The 19,971-nt window shown below is 36.9% G+C and overlaps 1 protein-coding gene across 3 annotated transcripts in view; it reads right to left on the bottom strand.

Annotated features, from left to right (window-relative positions):
- The window catches only part of NDUFAF2 (NADH:ubiquinone oxidoreductase complex assembly factor 2), a 164,178-nt gene that overhangs the window by 41,066 nt on the left and 103,141 nt on the right, over positions 1 to 19,971 (bottom strand). Inside the window, exons 3-5 of one of the 3 annotated variants that reach the window (XM_087443308.1) lie at positions 5,119 to 5,183; positions 4,784 to 4,824; positions 3,479 to 3,577 (exon numbers count right to left, since the gene is read on the bottom strand). In XM_087443308.1, the coding sequence (XP_087299434.1) occupies positions 3,529 to 3,577; positions 4,784 to 4,824; positions 5,119 to 5,183 (155 nt within the window). In that variant the 3' untranslated portion in view covers positions 3,479 to 3,528. Of the gene's footprint in view, positions 1 to 3,478; positions 3,578 to 4,783; positions 4,825 to 5,118; positions 5,184 to 19,971 lie in introns of those variants that run through there. The other 2 variants (XM_087443307.1, XM_004422858.3) reach the window with 2 other exon arrangements.

The following is a 19,971-nucleotide window of genomic DNA, read 5'->3' as shown; positions in this document are numbered from 1 at the left end:
CAAGTGGAATTAAGCATGAGCAGAAGTGTGCCAGCTGATGGGAGGAGAAGACATTAAACTTGAGAAATAGTAAGGAGTTCCTTGAAGAATAAGGTGGGTATAACAAGCATAAGGAGGAAAGCTAGGAAATTGGGCTGAGTACAAATCAGGAGGGTTTGCATGGTATGCCAAGAAATTAGGCCTTCTTTTGGAGAGAGCTTCCCAAGAAGTGTGCCTGAAAATTGATTCCTTCAGCCTTCAAGGTGGCCAGGAGAAACTGCTGGGTAATAGGGTAGGTGTGTATTTGATTTTGATAACAAAGTGCCAGTTTTTGAATATGGTTGTATCACTTGCACACCAACTAGCACTGTATGAAAGTATGGTTGTTCTAGTTATTGCTATTGTCAATCTTTTAAATGTCGGCCATTTTCGTGAGTGTGTAGTGGTATCCCATTGTGGTTTCCCTGATGACTAGTGATGTTGAGTATCTTTTCATATGCTTAGTGGCCATTATGGTATCTTATGAAGTACCTGTTCAAGATTTTTACCCAATTTTTATTAGCTTTGTCTTTTTTTTTGTTTAATCATTAAGTTGAGGTGTTCTTTATAAAGTCTGGATACAAGTCCTTTGTCAGATACATGTACAGTGATTATTTTCTCCTAGTCTGTTGCTTTCCCAATGTTCTCTTTCGATGAATATTAGCTTTTAATTTTAATTAAGTTCAATTTATCAATGTTTCTCTTTTATGGACAGTGCTTTCTGTCTCCTGTCTACCCCAAAGTTGTGAAGATACTCCACTATGTTTTCTTCTAGAAGCATTATAGCTTTAGCTTTTATGTTTAGTTTATTATCCATCTTGAATTAATATTTGTGTATGATGTGAGGTAAGGATCAAGGTTCATTTTTTTTCCTTATGGATCTTAACTTATTCTAACACTGCTTGCTGAAAAGACTTTCCATTCCTAATTGTGTTCCTTTGGTGGTACAGTCAAAAACCAATTGGCTGTATAGTGTCTATTTCTGGATTTTCTTTTTTTTTCCATTGATTTATTTATATTTCCTTATGCGAGTACCACACGTCTTGATTACTATAGTTTTAGAGTAAGTCTTAAAGCCAGGCAGTGTAAAGTCCTCTACTTTTCGTCTCCTTTGTCATGATTGCTTTCAGCCATTCTAGGTTCTATGCATTTCCATACACATTTTAGAATCAGCATGTAGATTTCTACCAAAACAAGTCTGATGGAATTTTAATTGGATTTTCATTCAACTGACTCTATAGATCAGTGGTTCACAAAGTGTGAGCTCTGGACCAACAGCATCAGCATCACCAGGGAACTTGTTTTAAATGCAAATAATCAGGCCTTACCCCAGACCTAGTGGATCAAAAACTCTGGGTATAGGGCCTTGCAATCTATGTTTTTGTTTTTTTGTGAGGAAGATTATTAGCCCTCAGCTAAAATCTGTCGCCAATCCTCCTCGTTTTTGCTGAGGAAGACTGGCCCTGGGCTAACATCCATGCCCATCTTCCTCTACTTTATATGGGACACTGCCACAGCATGGCTTGACAAGTGGTGCGTCGGTGTGTGCCCGGGATCTGAACCCCGGGCCGCCGCAGCGGAGTGCATGCACTTAACTGCTATGCCACCAGGCCAGCCCCAGCAATCTGTGTTTTAACAAGCCTTCCCAGTGACTCTGATGCATGATAAAGTATAAGAATTACTGCTGTGGATCAATTTGGGAGAATCAACATCTTAGCAATACTGAATATTCCAATCCATTAACAGGTATCTCTCCCCATTAATTTAGGTCTTCTTTAATTTCTCTCACCAATGTTCTGTAATTTTAAGTGTACATGTCTTATATTTTGCTTAATTTATATCAGAGTATTTTATGTTTTCTGATGCCATTGTAAATGGCATTCTAATCGCTATTGGCTAACTTTTAGCCATAGTGTACAGGTGATATGGACGGAAGTCTTTCAGGGGGTGGGAGTTCACGCAGAGATTTGAAAAAAAGTAGAGAGCTCAAATGATCGGTAGCATCTTGAAAAGTAACTAGTTTTAACAGGCACAGAAGAATGTGCGGTTGTGTCCAATGAATTGATATAGGCATTAAGCATAAGCACCTGCAAAGATCACAAAAAGAGGGACAACCAGCCATTATGCTCTTCTACAGTCTTGCCAAACATTTTCTACATTCTTGACAAAAAGATCAAACATGAGTATCTAGCTTCTGGATCCAGCTGCCAATTTGGAAGAAAGACAGAGGACAGAGGAACATGCTGAACTATATGAAGAATACATGATCAGCAAAATCTAGATTGTGCCAAACTCTACAGGTCAAATGGGCTGGGTTTTTTAAAAGATAAATTTAAATGTAAGGAAATAAAAGGGATGGAGGCAGAACATATAGATTGAAAGAGATTTAAAACAAATATGAAGTTTTTACAAAGTGGACAAGTCTAAACCATAATGCACATTTGGGTGATAAACCTACTTAAAAATGTAAGGGAATGATTACTCTAAAAGTTATTATGTTCAGGGTTGCTTTTGTGGGGAGAGAGGAGGTTGTATTGGGATGAGGCACACGATTCTGGAGTAGCTGGTAAAGTTCTATTTCTTGACTTGGGTGGAATTCGCCTTATAATAATCCATTAAGCTATATATTTAATTCTTCTGGTTTTCTGTATACATATGTTACTTTACATTAAATAGGTTTTTATTTTTTTTTACCCTTAATATGACATATCCAGAATCTAGGATTGAAGAGTTTACAAGTTTTGGGTGGTAGAACAGTGTGTGGTGATAAGAACTAAGGTGTGGTTATGGAAGTGGTAGTTCACTTGAAGTAGGGACACTGGTGTGAATGAACAGCTAAGACCTGAGAAGACACTGAAGGGAGAAGACTGTAAGTCTGGTTCTAATCTCTGCCATCAGTGTGGAAGAGAGGCCTGGAAGTTGGCAAAGATAAAAGTGCTGAACAGGTAGGGAGAAATATACCTGGACCGCAAGGTATCACACCCCCTGGGCCCACAAAATGGAAGAATATTTTAGAAGTGACTGTGGGAAGGTAGGAGCAGTTGAGCCCATTTTCTTTCTGTGGGTTCTGGGAAAATTAGCAAAATTCACTTCAAGGAAAGAAGAGACTCAGTATCTTTCAGTTACAAGCAGATTTCAGTTGAGGCTCTGTGGAAGAGGAAGTTCCTAGGAAAATATTAAAGGTGAAGGGTAATTTGCTAACAAAGAAACAGAAATTCCTGAAACACAAAGGAAAGAGTCAGAAGGGAGGGAAAGGGGTGTGTGTGTGTGTGTGTGTGTGTGTGTGTGTGTGTGTGTTGGGGAGAGCACAGAAGAGCATAAAGAATGATACGATTGATGGTACATTAGAAAAGAGGCAAGAGAGGGCTCCTTTTTATATTTTCAAGAATGTGAGCCCCTGGATGGAATGACTTGGTCTCACTGTTCTGACTGAAGCTTGTTAGAGATGCTAGGATTACCTAAAATTTACAGGAGTGGTGCCTTAGGCCTGATTATCGCAGTTGCCTCCATCTAATCACTCTGCTTATCAATGTTTCCATGGAAGAAGGCTTTCGAAGTTCTGAGGACAGAAAAAACACATTTTGCTTTGAGAATAGTAGCTCTTCTTATGGCCAAGAGAAGAGGAATAGAAGGGCTCATCTATCATCCATCCTACCACTGTAAACCACTGGGGATAATTCTGACTCCCGGATCACACTGACTTTTTTTCCCTTTTATTTCAAGGTTCACTGATATTAGAAAGAAGGGTCTGAGAAGAGTAACATAGGGCCAAGGAGGAAGCAACATACAAAGCTAGAAATGGGGTTAGAGATATGCTCACTCAGACCCTGGCCAGACAAACACTGATGGGGTCAGTATAGGAGGAATGGAGCAAGTAAAGACACATATGGCAATTTATGAGTCATCATGAGTTCTGCCCTGGAGTACCCCACCTCTCTAAAAGCAGGGCCTGAGTGTTGAAGCCCACATTATGTTGTCATCAGGGTTTGCAGTAGTGAGGGACTAGGGCAGAGAAAAGAGGAGGGAAGTCCTAAATAGTAGAAGAAAAGGAATAGGCAGTATATGAATGAATCCAGACACTTTCCTTTTATGAAATACATTTATTTCTTACAAAATAATTTTAGAATACTTTATGCTATTGTTTTAAAATAAAAATTATGAAATCGCCACATTTTTAAAACACATATATCACAGCATTGCTATGCTTTTTTTTCTGCACACCACCAAAACTATGTTTTAAAGTTTTAAATAAAAATTCAACTATTAATTAATGAGTGTAATACGTTACATACTAATTGTATATTTTAAAGTTTCTTTGGATACTTGATAAATTTATATAAAATTATAAAATTTTAAGTTTTATATAAAATTAAGGGCAAAATAAGCAGAGCATGATTTGAGAATCAGAGTTTCTCCAAGTTTTCCACCAAAGCATCCGTATCAGAACAGAGAACTCCCCAGGGCCACAGGAAACTTCCTGATGCAAGCTGCTATAAGTCTAAACTTTCTAAAAAGTGTTTTTACTTTGTTTTAAATTTTTATTATTTCATTTTAAAATTTATATTATGTTATATTCCATAATTTGTGCATTTATTTTATTATAAAAATGTTTTATATTATTTTCTATGGAGTAAAATTAAAACTTTGGGAAGATGCATCATATTTATTCTGAGGCTTCAGGTATTCCTGGCAGTACAAACTTCCAATTGAGAAATACAGCACTATAAACACATCCTATTTGAATATTTTCCTTGTGTATTCTTACCTCCATAGTAGGTGGAGTCTTTCTTGTTCTTCTAATCCAAGCTAGAAAGAAAAAATAATATTTAAATGTAAGTTTTCTATAATTCATGCAAACATTTTATTCATTCATGCATAAAACAAATATTTATTGAGGACCTGTTATATATTGTTTTAGGCACTGGAGATATAACAGGGAACCAAGCATGAATTCCCTCCTCTCCTATAGCACATATACTAGTGAAGGGGGCACGGAAAAGAAACACACAAATATAATGTTAGGTGGTGATTTGTGTCATAAAAAAAATACAACAGTGTAGGGAGGATAAAGAGGGGACAGTTTCATATCTAAAATCATACCTCATAATTGTCCAAATTCAACTTAGTGTATTTATGGCATACAGGCCAAATCACAATACAGCACACTGCAAGGCAATATCAAAATTACATTATCCTGGAAATTTGGGTTAGTTATTGCTCAATTTATAAAGGAAGGGATGTAGAAAAGTTTTCATTTACAGAGATTTCTCTTCTGATCTGATCTAGCAAGCAGCCTATCTCCTACTGTTGGTATCATCAGGCCTTAGCTCCCAATACTTGGGAGATGAGCTGCAGAGTAGAGAGAGCCTACATTTAAGTGCCTACTGGGCACTGGGCACATGTAAAGTGCTAGATGCTTTACAGCAATAGGAAGGGAGTAGGGCAGCTGCGTCTAGGGAAGTGTATCAGAATCATATGGAAGACATACAGTATAGTGCTTAGGAGAGCAGAGCCAAATTTTCTGGGTTCAAATCTCAACTTCATCACTTACTAGCTGTGTCACTTGGGGCAAGTTATTTAATTTTCTAAGCATCAGATTTCCCATCTGTAAAATAGAAATTATAATAGTATCTACATTTTAGGGTTATGGTGAAAGTTATATGAAATAATATATATAAATTCTTATCTCAGAGTCTGGCATACAGTAAGCATGCCAGTCTAAGTTATTACTATTATTATCAGTATTATTCAATAAACCTATATTTTTTATAGCAGACTCAAAACAGCAAAGATCAATAATATCTGCTTGGCCTATGAGAGTATATATAGGCGACTGTGAGAAAATATATTGTAGGGAATACGGCCTTTAAAAAGTAGAAACTGGGGCCAGCCCCACGGCGTAGTGGTTAAGTTTGGTGCGCGCTGCTTCGGTGGCCCGGGTTTGCAGGTTTGGATCCCAGCTTGGACCTATACCACTCGTCAGCCATGCTATGGTGGAGACCCACACACAAACTAGAGGAACTGTGGACCTGGGTTTAGTTATTTCTCCCTGCTCTGTTCTCTCTTGCACTGATCCCATACATGTATTTCTAATATAGTCCCAGCATTTTGCCTTCTCTACTCCTGTTTCTGAGCTTACCCCTGTTATTCTTTTCTGCATTCTCTTTCTTATTAGCTTCCACTTTGACTCCACCACTATTTGGTCCATTTCTAGCCACAACTTGCACAGGTTTTGTATTCCTTGTTAGGCTGTAAGGTTGTCAAGGGCAGGATGCATCCATGGGAGATTTATTTTTCTACCACCTAAATGCCTTGAAAGAGTAGATACTTTATACAGCTGTTGAATGAATACTTCCGCTATAAAATACTTACACTGTAAAAAAGTTTGTTGTAATGGGATTTTGACCTGTATTAGAAAGCTCAGCAACAGCAAGATTCCTCTGTGCAATCAAGGAAATAAGCAGTTTACAGAATTTTTCAACTGCCTCTTTATGATCAAATAAAAGTCACTTATCTATATTTATGGGAGTTTTATTCTAGGAACGAGGCTTCTTTTAAAATAATTCAACATGGGCCATATACCTCTAAAAGGCTTTAAGTAGTAAATCTTCAGTTTTCAATTTAGATTAGAAAGTTAATTCAGAAAAATCAACTGCTAGGGCAGGAGTCGGCAAACTATAGCCTGCAAGCCAAATTTAGCCCATGGCTTGTTTTCATATTTATAAATGGTTGGGGAAAAAAAAATCAAATGAAGAACAATATTTCATGACACATGAAAATAACATAGAATTCAAATTTCAGTGTCCATTTCAGTTTTATTGGAACAAAGCCACACTTATTCGTTTACATATTATCTATGGCTGCTTGTGTGCCACAACAGCAGAGTTGAGTAGTTGTAACAAAGACTGTATGGCCCACAGAGCCTAAAATATTTACCATCTGGCCCTTTAAAGAAGTAGTTTGCCAACCCCTGTGCTAGGGCTACCATTAAGTATAATCCTTTTAGCAACAACTATATATCTTGATTCAAAAACACCTTCCTATTATCTAAATTAAAAATCATTATTAACTATTACACTTTTTACCAATGATTACATGTATCCTAGAATCTATGAACACATATGGTGGGCATCAGAGCATGCTGAAAAAGCATAATGGCACAATGCACACTTACTATCACCATGAGAAAAACAACTTAAAACAACAATTTGTCTTACTGATGAGTCTATGAAACAGCATTTTCATTTTTTTTAAGGTTGGGAAAAAGAAAAATATTTCAATAGAATCCAAATAATTTTTTAAAATCCCAAGGTAGATTAATAGGTTGAGGAAACTCTGATTTGTGTTTTCTAAAGCTTACTGGTTTTGTATAAGTATAAAATTCACTCGTAGATGTAAGAATGTAATATAACTCAGATAATGTAGTAAGTACCACCTAGACTATTCACTTCATGGGACACTATTCTCTAAAGAAAAATATGAGGGCTTCCTTTAGCTTTGTTTTAAATGGCTCAAGAAGAAAGATCTTTGTTTTATCTAGATAGATAAATGTAATTTCTGAAATAAACTTGTATATTTATAATTCTACAATAACCAGATACTTGAAATGTCTTCTGGAGATGATGGTTGATGCCCATTCACTGTTATGTATCCAATAAAGGTTACAGCTGGAAATTTTCAATGTGACCACTCATTTATATAATCATCCCCAGTTTCCCAATCCCTACATACAACAAAGGAAATGTCTTGCTGAAGGCTGGCAAAGGTTAGGAGGAGGAAGGAATAGAACTAAGCATTAATATCAAATCATTACATTTCTTTTTTTTTAACCTCAGAACAATCTGGAACTGAACCTCTATCCAATTATAAATTATACAATGATTTGGCCATTGCTAATTATATCTGTATGGTGGATTCTCTATCAGTCTTCATTATAATGTAACCATTGTTTGAACAGAATTTAGCAAGATAACTGGACAGTTTATGCCTTAGGATCCTAGCATTCTTTCATCAATGTTCATTTGCATTCTCATCAGTATGCATGAGATTTTCATTGAACTTTAATACTCTTATTGGAACTTCACACACTATAATGAGTGTAAAAGTGAGCATGCAAATTAAAGGTCCCATTAATCACTAAGAGATACTAGAAGCGGCAGGCAGGAAAACACTTCATGAAGCACACATTCTTCAAATCTCCATAGGCACTGAAAATGGCTAACACACTTTAGAAGCATGGCCAACAGGGGTTAAGGTAAATGAGACATTTATCACCAGATTCAGTAGGTGACCATTCAGAACTAAAATTATGGAAAGGTTATCAACAGCCTGCATCCAAAAGACATTATTCTAAAAATATGTGTTGTTTACTTAAGGAAAAGATAACACTGTAATAAAGCTTCATCTTTTAAAAAATGATCTTTGCTAGTTCTGAGTGTTGACAAATCATAAAGAACCATAAAAATAAGAAATCCATATTTTTTTTAATTAATTTATTTTAATTTTATTTTTTTTGTGAGGAAGATCAGCCCTGACCTAACATCCATGCTAATCCTCCTCTTTTTGCTGAGGAAGACCGGCTCTGAGCTAACATCTATTGCCAATCCTCCTCCTTTTTTTTTCCCCCAAAGCCCCAGTAGATAGTTGTTATGTCGTAGTTGCACATCCTTCTAGCTGCTGTATGTGGGATGCGGCCTCAGCATGGCCGGAGAAGCAGTGCGTCGGTGGGCGCCTGGGATCCTAACCCGGGCCGCCAGTAGTGGAGCGTGTGCACTTAACCGCTAAGCCAAGAGGCTGGCCCAAGAAATCCACATTTTTAACTGTAAAAATTCTTCAAATGATATATTATGAAATGAGTCATTTTCTGATTACTGACTCTTAAGTGTATCTTAAGGATAATATTAGATTTAACTGGCACATTTAAGTTACAAATTTTGTGATACTCATGGCTATTACTGTTGTTTTTTTCATCAACTTTACAGAGATAAAATTTGCAGGCAATACAGTGAAACCATTGTAAGTGTGCAATTCCATGAGTTCTGACAAATGTATACAACCTTGTGACCAGCAGCACAATTAGAAGACAGAACATTCCCATCACCCCCAAAAGTTCCCAAACACCCACCCTAACCCACCCAAAGCCCCCAATGAGTAATATACTTTCTGTCACTGTAGATTAGTTTTGCCTTATCTATAATTTCATATAAATGGAATCTTACAGTAAGTACTCTTTTGCATCTAGCTTATTTTACTCAACATAATGTTCTTAAGGTTCATCCATGTTACTGTGTGTAGAGAACAGACTCTTAAGGTAGCCTCCACAACCCTGTCTCTTGGTGTTCATGTCTTTGTACACTCTCTTCCCCTTGAGTGAGGGCAGTATCTGTGACTTATTCTAACTATGAAAATATGGCAAAGGCAATGGGATGTTTGTGATTACATGATTACATAGTATAAGATTATAGCATCCATCTTGCTGGAGTCTCTCTCCCCCTTGCTGGCTGTAAGGAAAAAAGTGGCCATGTTGGGGAATCCCATGTGGCAAGAAACTGCCAGTAACCTCTAGGAGCTTAGGGTGGCCTCCAGCCAACATCAAGCAAAAACCTGAAGCTCATAGTCCTACAACTGCAAGGAACTGAATGCTGCCAACAACACATGTGAGAAAGTGGATCCTTCCACATTCAAGCCTCCAGATGAGAATACAGCCCTGGATATTTTGATTGCAGCCTTGTGAGATCCTAAGTAGAGAATCCAGCTAGGCTATGCCTGGACTTCTGTCCACAGAAACTGGGAGATGATAAATGTGTGTTGTTTTAAGCTGCTAGGTCTGTGGTAATATTAATATGGAGCAATAAAAAACAAACACAATGAGCATAGCAGCAGTTCATTCTTTTTATTGCTGTAGAATACTCTACTATATGGAAAAATGACAACGTGTTTATCCACTCACTTTTTGATGGCTATTTGGGTGGTTTCCAGTTTTTGGCTGTTATGAATGAAGCTGCTATAAAAAATTTAGGTATAAGTATTTGGGTAGACTTATGTCTTTATGTCTCTGGGTGAATATCTAGCAGAATTTCCAGGTTGTAGGCTAAGTATATGTTTAAATTTATAAAGAAAGGATAAACTGTTTTCCAAAGTAGTTGTACCATTTTATACTCCAGCCAGAAATTTATGAAAGTTTCAGGTGCTTTACATCCTCATTAACACTTTGTATTGTCAATCTTTTAAATTCTAACCAGTCTAGTGGTATTTTATGTGGTTTTAATTTGCATCCCTTGATGACTACTGATGTTACATATCTCCTTTGGTGAAGTGTCTGTTCAAATCTTTAGCCCACTTTTTAAATTCGGATGTTTGTCTTATTATTGTGTTGTGAGATCTCTTCATATACTCTGGATACAAGTTCTATGTCAGATATGTATTGCAAATTTTCTCCCCATCTCTCTTCTCTTTTCATTTGCTCAACAGTATCTGTTAAGAACAGAATTTTAAAAATTTTGGTGAAGTCCAATTTATCATGTTTTTCCTTTATATTTGGTTGGTCTTTCTGTGTCCTAATTCTTTGACTATCCTATGATTGAAAGATTTTGTCATGTTTCCTTCTACAAATTTTAACTTTTTTTTTTTTTTGGTGAGGAGGATTGGCCCTGAGCTAACATCTGTTGCCAATCGAACTCTTTTTGCCTGAGGAAGATTGTTGCTGAGCTAACATCTCTTCCTCTCTTTTGTATGTGGGATGCCACCACAGCATGGCTTGATGAGTGGTGTGTAGGTCCACACCTGGGATCTGAACCTGCAAACCCTGGGCCGCTGAAGTGGAGCGCGCGAACTTAACCATTATGCCACCGAGCTGGCCCCCTAAAAGTTTTAACTTTTACATTTAGCTCTGTGATCAATTTCAAGTTAAGTGTTTAGAGATGACATGAGGTAAAGATCAAGGCTTATTTTTTTTCCTATCAATATCCCATTATCAACACTACCTGTTAAAAAGAATTTCCTTTTCCCATTGAAAAATCAATTGACCAGGAGCCGACCTGGTGGCATAGCAGTTAAGTTTGTGCACTCCACTTTGGCAGCCCGGGGTCTGCAGGATCGGATTCTGGGTGCAGACTGACACACCATTTGTCAAGCTATGCTGTGGTGGCGTCCCATATAAAGTAGAGGAAGATGGGCATGGATGCTAGCCCAGGGCCAATCTTCCTCAGCAAAAAGAGGAGGATTGGCATCGGATGTTAGCTCAGGGCTAATCTTTCTCATTAAAAAAAAAAAATCAATTGACCAAATAAGTGCAGGAATATTTCTGGACTGTCAGTTTGGTTCCATTAATTTTATGTCTATCCTTATAGTAGTATTCAACTGTCTTGATAAATGTAGCTTTTTAAAGTTAAATCCTCCAATCTTGTTCTTCTTTTTGAAAAATGTTTTAGTTATTCTAGGTCCTTTGCATTTTAATATAAAATTCAGAATCAGGGGATCAATTTCTAAGAAAAAAGACTGCTTGTATTTTGACTGGGAATGCATTAAGTCTACAGATCAATTTGAGGCAAAATAACATCTTTTAAACATTGACTCTTCTGATCCAGGATCCATATATCTCTCCATTTATTTAGGTTTTCTTTAATTTCTCTTAGCAATGTTTTGTATTTTTCAATGTACAGGTTTTAGAGCCATATTTTTGTAAACTTATCCCTAAATACTTCATGTTTTTAATGGTGTTTTAAATGATATAATAGAAAATTTTATTTAGTAATTTTTTGTTATTAGAATGTAGATATATAATTGGTTTTAGCATATTGCCCTTATGTCTTGAAAACTTATTAAATTCATTTATTAATTTTTGTAGATTTTTTGTAGGTTGTCTACATGCACAATCTTGTCATCTGTGGGCAGAGTTTTACTTTGTCCTTTCCAATCTATATTCATTTTATTTCTTTTTCTTGCATTATTGAACTGACTTGGATTTTCCAGGAAGATATGAAATACAAAGAGTGAGAGAAGATATCCTTGTTTTGTTCTCATTTTTAGGGGGAAAGTGTTCTTTCACTATTAAATATGAAGTTACCAATAAGTTTTTTTCCCCTTAATGCCCTTTATTAGGTTGAGGAACTTCTATTCCAAATATGTGGAGAGTTCTTAATCATGAATGTATATTGAATTTTATCAAAATTTTTTTCTGTACCAACTGGAATTAACTTATGGCTTTTCTCCTTTATTTTGTTAATATGTTGAATATAAAAGCAAGTCAAACCCACAATGAGATATCATCTCATACCTGTTAGGATGGCTATTACCAAAAAGACAAAGGACAAAAAGTGTTCATGAGGATGTGAGGAAAAGGGAACTCTTGTGCACTGTTGGTGGTAATATAAATTGGTACAGCCATTAGGAAAACAGTTTGGAGGTTCCCCAAAAAATTAAAAATAGAACTACCACATGATTCAGCAATCTCTCTTCTGGGTATATATCCAAAGGAAATGAAATCACTACCTTGAAGAGATATCTGTGTCCCCACATTCACTGCAGCATTATTCACAACAGCCAAGATATAGAAACAACCTAAGTGTCCAGTGACAGATGAATGGATAAAGAAATTGTGGTATGTATATACAATGGAATATTATGCAGCCTTAAAAAAGAAGGAAATCCTGGGCCGACCCCGTGGCTTAGCGGTTAAGCGCGCGCGCTCCGCTGCTGGCGGCCTGGGTTTGGATCCCGGGCGCGCACGGACCCACCGCTTCTCCGGCTATGCTGAGGCCGCGTCCCACATACAACAACTAGAAGGATGTGCAACTATGACATACAACTATCTACTGGGGCTTTGGGGGAAAAAATAAATAAATAAAATTATAAAAAAAAAAAAAAGAAGGAAATCTTGCCATTTGTGACATCAGATGAACCTGGGGGACACTATGTTAAACAAAATAAGCCAGACACAGAAAGAAAAATACCACGTGATCTCACTTTTATGTGGCATGTAAAAAAGTCAAATTCATAGAAGCAGATAGTAGAATGGTGGTTACCAGGGGCAGGGAGGTTGGGGAAACGTGATGTTGATCTTCAAATATTGAACGAACCTGTATTACTGGATAAACTCCACATGGTCGTGGTATAGTACCCTTTTTATATACTGCTGGATTCAGTTTGCTAATATTTTGTTAATGATCTCTGCATCTATGTTTGTGTGGGATACTGGTTTGTAATATTCTTCTCTTTATTGTCTCTGTCAGGAGTTGGTATCAGGGTAACAAACCTGGCCTCATAAAACCAGTAAAGAAGTATTCCCTCCTCCTACATTTTTTGAAAGAGTATGTGGCCAATCCTGGTGAATGCTCCACGTGCATATGAAAAAAATGTGTATTGTTCAATTGCTCAGTAGAGTGTTCTATAAATGTCAAGTAGGTTAAGTTGTTTGGTATAGTTGTCTTCTATATCATTCTGACAATTTCTGCCTTTTACATGGAGTTTTTAGATCACTTAAATTTACTGCAACTATTTACATAATAAGATTTAAATCTACAGATATTTGTATATCTATGTTCATAGCAGCATTATTCACAATAGCCAAAAGGTGGAAACAACCCAATGTCCACTGATGGATGAATGGATAAATAAAATGTGGTATATACATACAGTGGAATAAAATTCTGATACATGGTATAACATGGATAAACCTTGAGGACATTATGAAATAAGCCAGATACAAAACGACAAATATTGTATGATTCCACTTATATGAGATACTTAGAGTAGTCAAATTCATAGAGACAGAAGGTAGAATGGTTGGTTGTCAGGCACTAGCGGGAGGGGAGAATGGAAAGCTATTGTTTCATGGGTAAAGAGTTTCAGTTTGCAAAGATGAAAAAAGTTCTGGAGATAGATGGTGTTGATAGTGTACAGCAGTGTCAATGTACCTAATGCCACTGACCTATACGCATAAAAATGGTAAAAATGGAAATTTTTATGTTATGTATACTTGACCATGATAAAAAAAAAGAAGTCAATGTAATCAACTATATTAACAGAATGAAGGAGAATAACCCAAAAAATCAACTCAATAAATGCAGAAAAGACATTTGACAAAAATCGAACATCATTCATGATACAATACAAACTCCTGGCAATCTAGGAATAAAATAGAGTTCTCTTGATCTGATGGAAGACATCTACAAAAAAACCTACAGCTAACATCAATTTTTTTTCTTAATTTTTTGTTTATTGCAGTAACATTGGTTTATAACATTGTATAAATTTCAGGTGTACATCATTATACTTCTATTGCTGCATAGATTACATCAGGTTCACCACCCAAATACTAATTACAACCCATCACCCCATACATGTGCCGAATTATGCCTTTCCCCCTCCTCCCTCCCCCCTTCCCCTCTGGTAACCACCAATCCAATCTCTGTCTCTATGTGTTTGTTTGTTGTTATTATCTACTACTTAATGAGGGAAATCATACGGTATTTGACCTTCTCCCTCTGACTTATTTCACTTTGCATAATACCCTCAATGTCCATCCATGTTGTCACAAATGGCTGGATTTCATCGTTTCTTATGGCTGAGTAGTATTCCATTGTGTATATATACCACAGCTTCTTTATCCATTCGTCCCTTGATGGGCACTTAGGTTGCTTCCAAGTCTTGGCTATTGTGAATAACGCTGCAATGAACACAGGGGTGCATGTATCTTTATGCATTGCTGTTTTCAAGTTCTTTGGATAAATACCCAGCAGTGGAATAGCTGGATCATATGGTAGTTCTATCCTTGATTTTTTGAGGAATCTCCATTCTGTTTTCCATAGTGGCTGCACCAGTTTGCACTCCCACCAGCAGTGTATGAGAGTTCCCTTCTCCTCACATCCTCTCCAACACATGTTGTTTCCTGTCTTGTTAATTATAGCCATTCCGACGGGTGTGAGGTGATTTCTTATTGTAGTTATGATTTGCATTTCCCTGTTAGTTAATGATTTTGAACATCTTTTCATGTGTCTGTTGGGCATCTGTATATCTTCTTTGGAGAAATGTCTGTTCAGGTCTTTTGCCCATTTGTTAATTGGGTTGGTAGTTTTTTTGTTGTTGAGATGCATGAGTTCTGTATATATTTTGGAGATTAACCGCTTATCAGATGTATGGTTTGCAAATATCTTTTCTCAATTGTTAGGTTCTCTTTTCGTTTTGTTGATGGTTTCCTTTGCTGTGCAGAAGCTTTTTAGTTTGATGTAGTCCCATTTGTTTATTTTTTTCTGTGTTTCTCTTGCCCGGTCAGACATGGTGCTTGAAAATATGTTGCTAAGACCAATGTCGAAGAGCATACTGCCTAGGTTTTCTTCTAGAAGTTTCATAGTTTCAGGTCTTACATTCAAGTCTTTAATCCATTTTGACTTAATTTTTGTGTATGGTGTAAGGTAAGGGTCTACTTTCATTTTTTTCCATTTGGCTATCCAGTTTTCCCAATACCATTTGTTGAAGAGACTTTCTTTTCTCCATTGTATGTTCTTGGCTCCTTTGTCAAAGATTAGCTGTGCATAGATGTGTGGGTTTATTTCTGGGCTTTCGATTCTATTCCATTGATCTGTGTGTCTGCTTTTGTGCCAGTACCATGCTGTTTTGGTTACTATAGCTTTGTAGTATATTTTGAAATCAGGGAGTGTGATACATCCAGCTTTGTTCTTTTTTCTCAGGATTCCTTTAGCTATTCGGGGTCTTTTGTTGTTCCATATAAATTTTAGGATTCCTTGTTCTATTTCTGTGAAAAATGTTGGAACTTTGATAGGGATTGCATTGAATCTATAGATTGCCTTAGACAGTATGGACATCTTAACTATGTTAATTCTTCCAATCCAAGAGCATGGAATATCTTTCCATTTCTTTGTGTCTTCTTCAATTTCTTTCAGAAATGTTTTATAGTTTTTGGTGTACAGATCTTTCACCTCTTTGGTTAAGTTTATTCCTAGGTATTTTATTCTTTTTGTTGCAATTGTAAATGGGATAGTATTCTTAATTTTTCTTTCTGCTACTTCGTTGTTAGTGTATAGAAATGCAACTGATTTTTGTATGTTGATTTTGTATCCTGCAACTTTACCATATTCGTTTATTACTTCTAAAAGTTTTTTGGTGGATTCTTTAGGGTTTTCTATATATAAAATCATGTCATCTGCAAATAGTGAGAGTTTCACTTCTTCCTTTCCAATTTGTATCCTTCTTATTTCTTTTTCTTGCCTGATTGCTCTGGCTAAGCCTTCCAGTACTATGTTAAATAGGAGTGGTGAGAGTGGGCATCCTTGTCTGGTTCCTGTTCTTAGAGGGATAGGTTTAACTTTTTCACCACTGAGGATGATATTAGCTGTGGGTTTGTCATATATGGCCTTTATTATGTTGAGGTACTTTCCTTCTATACCCATTTTATTCAGAGTTTTTATCATAAATGGATGCTGTATCTTGTCAAATGCTTTCTCTGCATCTATTGAGATGATCATGTGATTTTTATTCTTCATTTTATTAATGTGGTGTATTACATTGATTGATTTGCAAATGTTGAACCATCCCTGCATACCTGGAATAAATCCCACTTGATCATGGTGTATAACCTTTTTAATGTATTGTTGTATGCGATTTGCTAATATTTTGTTGAGGATTTTTGCATCAATGTTCATCAGTGATATTGGCCTGTAATTTTCTTTTTTTGTGTTGTCCTTGTCTGGTTTTGGTATCAGGGTAAAGTCAGCTTTGTAGAATGAGTTAGGGAGTTTACCCCCCTCCTCAATTTTTTGGAAGAGTTTGAGAAGGATAGGTATTAAGTCTTCTTTGAATGTTTGGTAGAATTCACCAGGGAAGCCTTCTGGTCCTGGACTTTTATTTTTGGGGAGGTTTGTGATTACTGTTTCAATCTCCTTACTGGTGATTCGTCTATTCAAATTCTCTACTTCTTCTTGATCCAGTTTTGGAAGGTTGTTTGATTCTAAGAATTTATCCATTTCTTCCAGGTTGTCGAATTGGTTGGCATATAGCTTTTCATAGTATTCTCTTATAATCTTTTGTATTTCTGAGGTGTCTGTTGTAACCTCTCCTCTTTCATTTCTGATTTTACTTATTTGTGCCTTCTCTCTTTTTTTCTTGGTGAGTCTAGCTAAAGGTTTGTCAATTTTGTTTATCTTTTTAAAGCACCAGCTCTTGGTTTTATTAATTTTTTCTATTGTTTTTTTTTTAGTCTCTATTTCATTTATTTCTGCTCTGATTTTTATTATTTCCCTTCTTCTACTGATTTTGGGCTTTGTTTGTTCTTCTTTTTCCAGTTCCTTTAGGTGCACTGTTAGATTGTTTATTTGACATTTTTCTTGTTTGTTGAGATAGGCCTGTATTGCTATAAACTTCCCTCTTAGAACCACTTTTGCTGTATCCCATAAATTCTGGCATGTCGTATTTTCATTGTCATTTGTCTCCAGGTATTTTTTGATTTCTTCGTTGACCCAGTCATTGTTCAGTAGCATTTTGTTTAATCCCCATGTGTTTGTCGCTTTTCTGATTTTCTTCCTATAGTTGATTTCTAGTTTCATACCGTTGTGGACAGAAAAGATGCTTGGTATTATTTCAATCTTCTTAAATTTATGGAGACTTGTTTTGTGGCCTAATGTGATCAATCCTGAAGAATGTTCCATGTGCATTTGAAAAGAACATGTATTCTTCAGTTGTTGGATGGAATGCTCTGTATATATCTACTAGGTCCATCTGTTCTAGTGTGTCATTTAAGGCCAATGTTTCCTTATTGATCTTCTGTTTGGATGATCTATCCGTTGGTGTAAGTGGAGTGTTAAAGTCCCCTACTATTATTGTGTTACTGTCTATTTCTGTTTTTATGTCTGTTAATAATTGCTTTATATATTTACGTGCACCTACATTGGGTGTGTAGATATTTACAAGTGTTATATCCTCTTGTTGGATTGTTCCTTTGATCATTACGTAATGCCCTTCTTTGTCTCTTTTCACAGTTAAACATCAAATTTAATAGTGAAAAACTGAATGCTTTCCCTCTAAGAGTGAGAACAAGGCAGGATTGTTCACTTTCACTAGTTCTACTCATCATTGTCAGGGAGGTCCTTGCCACTACAGTAAGGCAAGAAAAAAATAAAACATTGGAATAGAGGGAATATAAAGAAGAGAAATTGTTTATATAGACAATCCCAGAAAGGCTATGGTAAACTAAAACAAATGAGTGAGTTTAGCAAGGCTGTGTAAGGTACATGGTTGATACACAAAAATCAATTGTATTTAATGTATTATCAATGAATAATTTGCAATTGAAACAAAAAAATCAGCAGTAGCCCCTAAAAATTAAAAAACACTTAGGTATTAATTTAATAAAATATGTGCGAGATCTATAGGCTGAAAACTACTGATGAAAAAGTGAAAGATGACCTAAAGAAATGGAGAAAATATACCATGTTCATAGATTAGAAGACTCAATCCTTTTCAAACTGACCTACAAACTCAATGCATTCCCAATTACAATCCTGGAAGGATTTTTTTGTAGTAATTGATAAGCTGATACTGAAAATCATGTGTAATGACAAGAGCCCAGACCAACTAAAACAATTTTGAAAAAGAAGTTGGAGGACTCAAATTATCTTATTTCAAGACTTACCACAAAGCCTCAGTAATTCAGAATGTGGCAAGGGGAAAAGGACAGACACAGATCCATGGACCAAATAGAGAATGCAGAAATCGATCCACAGGTATATAGCCAATTGATGTTTGACTAAAGTACAAAGACAATTCAATGGAAAAAGGACACTCATTTCAAAAAACAGTGCTGGGAGACTAGTCAAAAATCATAAAGGCAGAGAGGGAGAATTCAAGATGGCGGTGTAGGCAGACTCTGAACTCACCTCCTCCCATAGACACAGCCAATTTACAACTACGGTGGAAAAATTACCCCGAGACAGAACTGAAAACTGGATAAGAGGAACTTCTGCAACAACAGACAATCCTAACTGAGGTAGAAGAGGCAGAAACTCCCTTCTGGAGAGGAAAAACGCCGCCTTCACAAGCCGCAGCGCCTCAGGCCGCCCGGGAGCAACCCACAGGTACGCAGCCCTCCCTGGAGGCGCGGGGCCCTGAGCCGGGGAGCAGCCCCGCTGTGGGCATTTTGTGGACCCAGCACAATCGAGATGAGTGGCATAATATCTGACTTTACCTGCTACTAAAACATTGGGGAGTACCCCCCAGAAAAGCTGGTTCACAAAGACATTAAAACCGCCTCTTAAAGGGCCCACGTGCAAACTCACCCATTTCAGAAAGCAACCTAAAATCACCAGAAAGAAAGGTGCATAGTGCTTTGGTGAAAAGAGACTCACCTAATAGGCCCTGGGTATATCTCGGTGAGAGGTGAGACCTCTCCAGGGACTGGGACATTGGCGGCGGCCATTGTTGTGGCCTGGTGTGGGTGTGCTGACACAGACGCCATTGGAGTTCTCCCTGGGACCTGCTAGCCCTGGGTCTGCCCCACCTGCTAGAGCACCAATTTAATCCAGCTCAGCCAGGGCAGGCAGCCCATCCTAGAGACTGGCCCCACCCAACAACAAGCCCTCAGGCAACTTGTGGGCCTGCATAGATTGGTGACTGGATTCTCTGTAGCCTGGCAACTAAGACAATGGTCTTAGCAACATATTTTCAAGCACCATGTCTGACCGGGCAAGAGAAACAATAGAAAAAATAAACAAATGGGACTACATCAAACTAAAAAGCTTCTGCACAGCAAAGGAAACCATCAACAAAACGAAAAGACAACCTAACAATTGGGAAAAGATATTTGCAAACCATACATCTGATAAGGGCTTAATCTCCAAAATATACAAAGAACTGATACATCTCAACAACAAAAAAACTAACAACCCAATTAACAAATGGGCAAAAGACCTGAACAGACATTTCTCCAAAGAAGATATACAGATG

Source organism: Ceratotherium simum, chromosome 18, assembly GCF_057802395.1.
Source record: "Ceratotherium simum simum isolate JZ-2026a chromosome 18, ASM5780239v1, whole genome shotgun sequence".
Taxonomy (NCBI): Eukaryota; Metazoa; Chordata; class Mammalia; order Perissodactyla; family Rhinocerotidae; genus Ceratotherium; species Ceratotherium simum.
The sequence above is the reverse complement of the archived record's forward strand: the minus strand, read 5'-3'. Positions and strand labels throughout refer to the sequence as shown.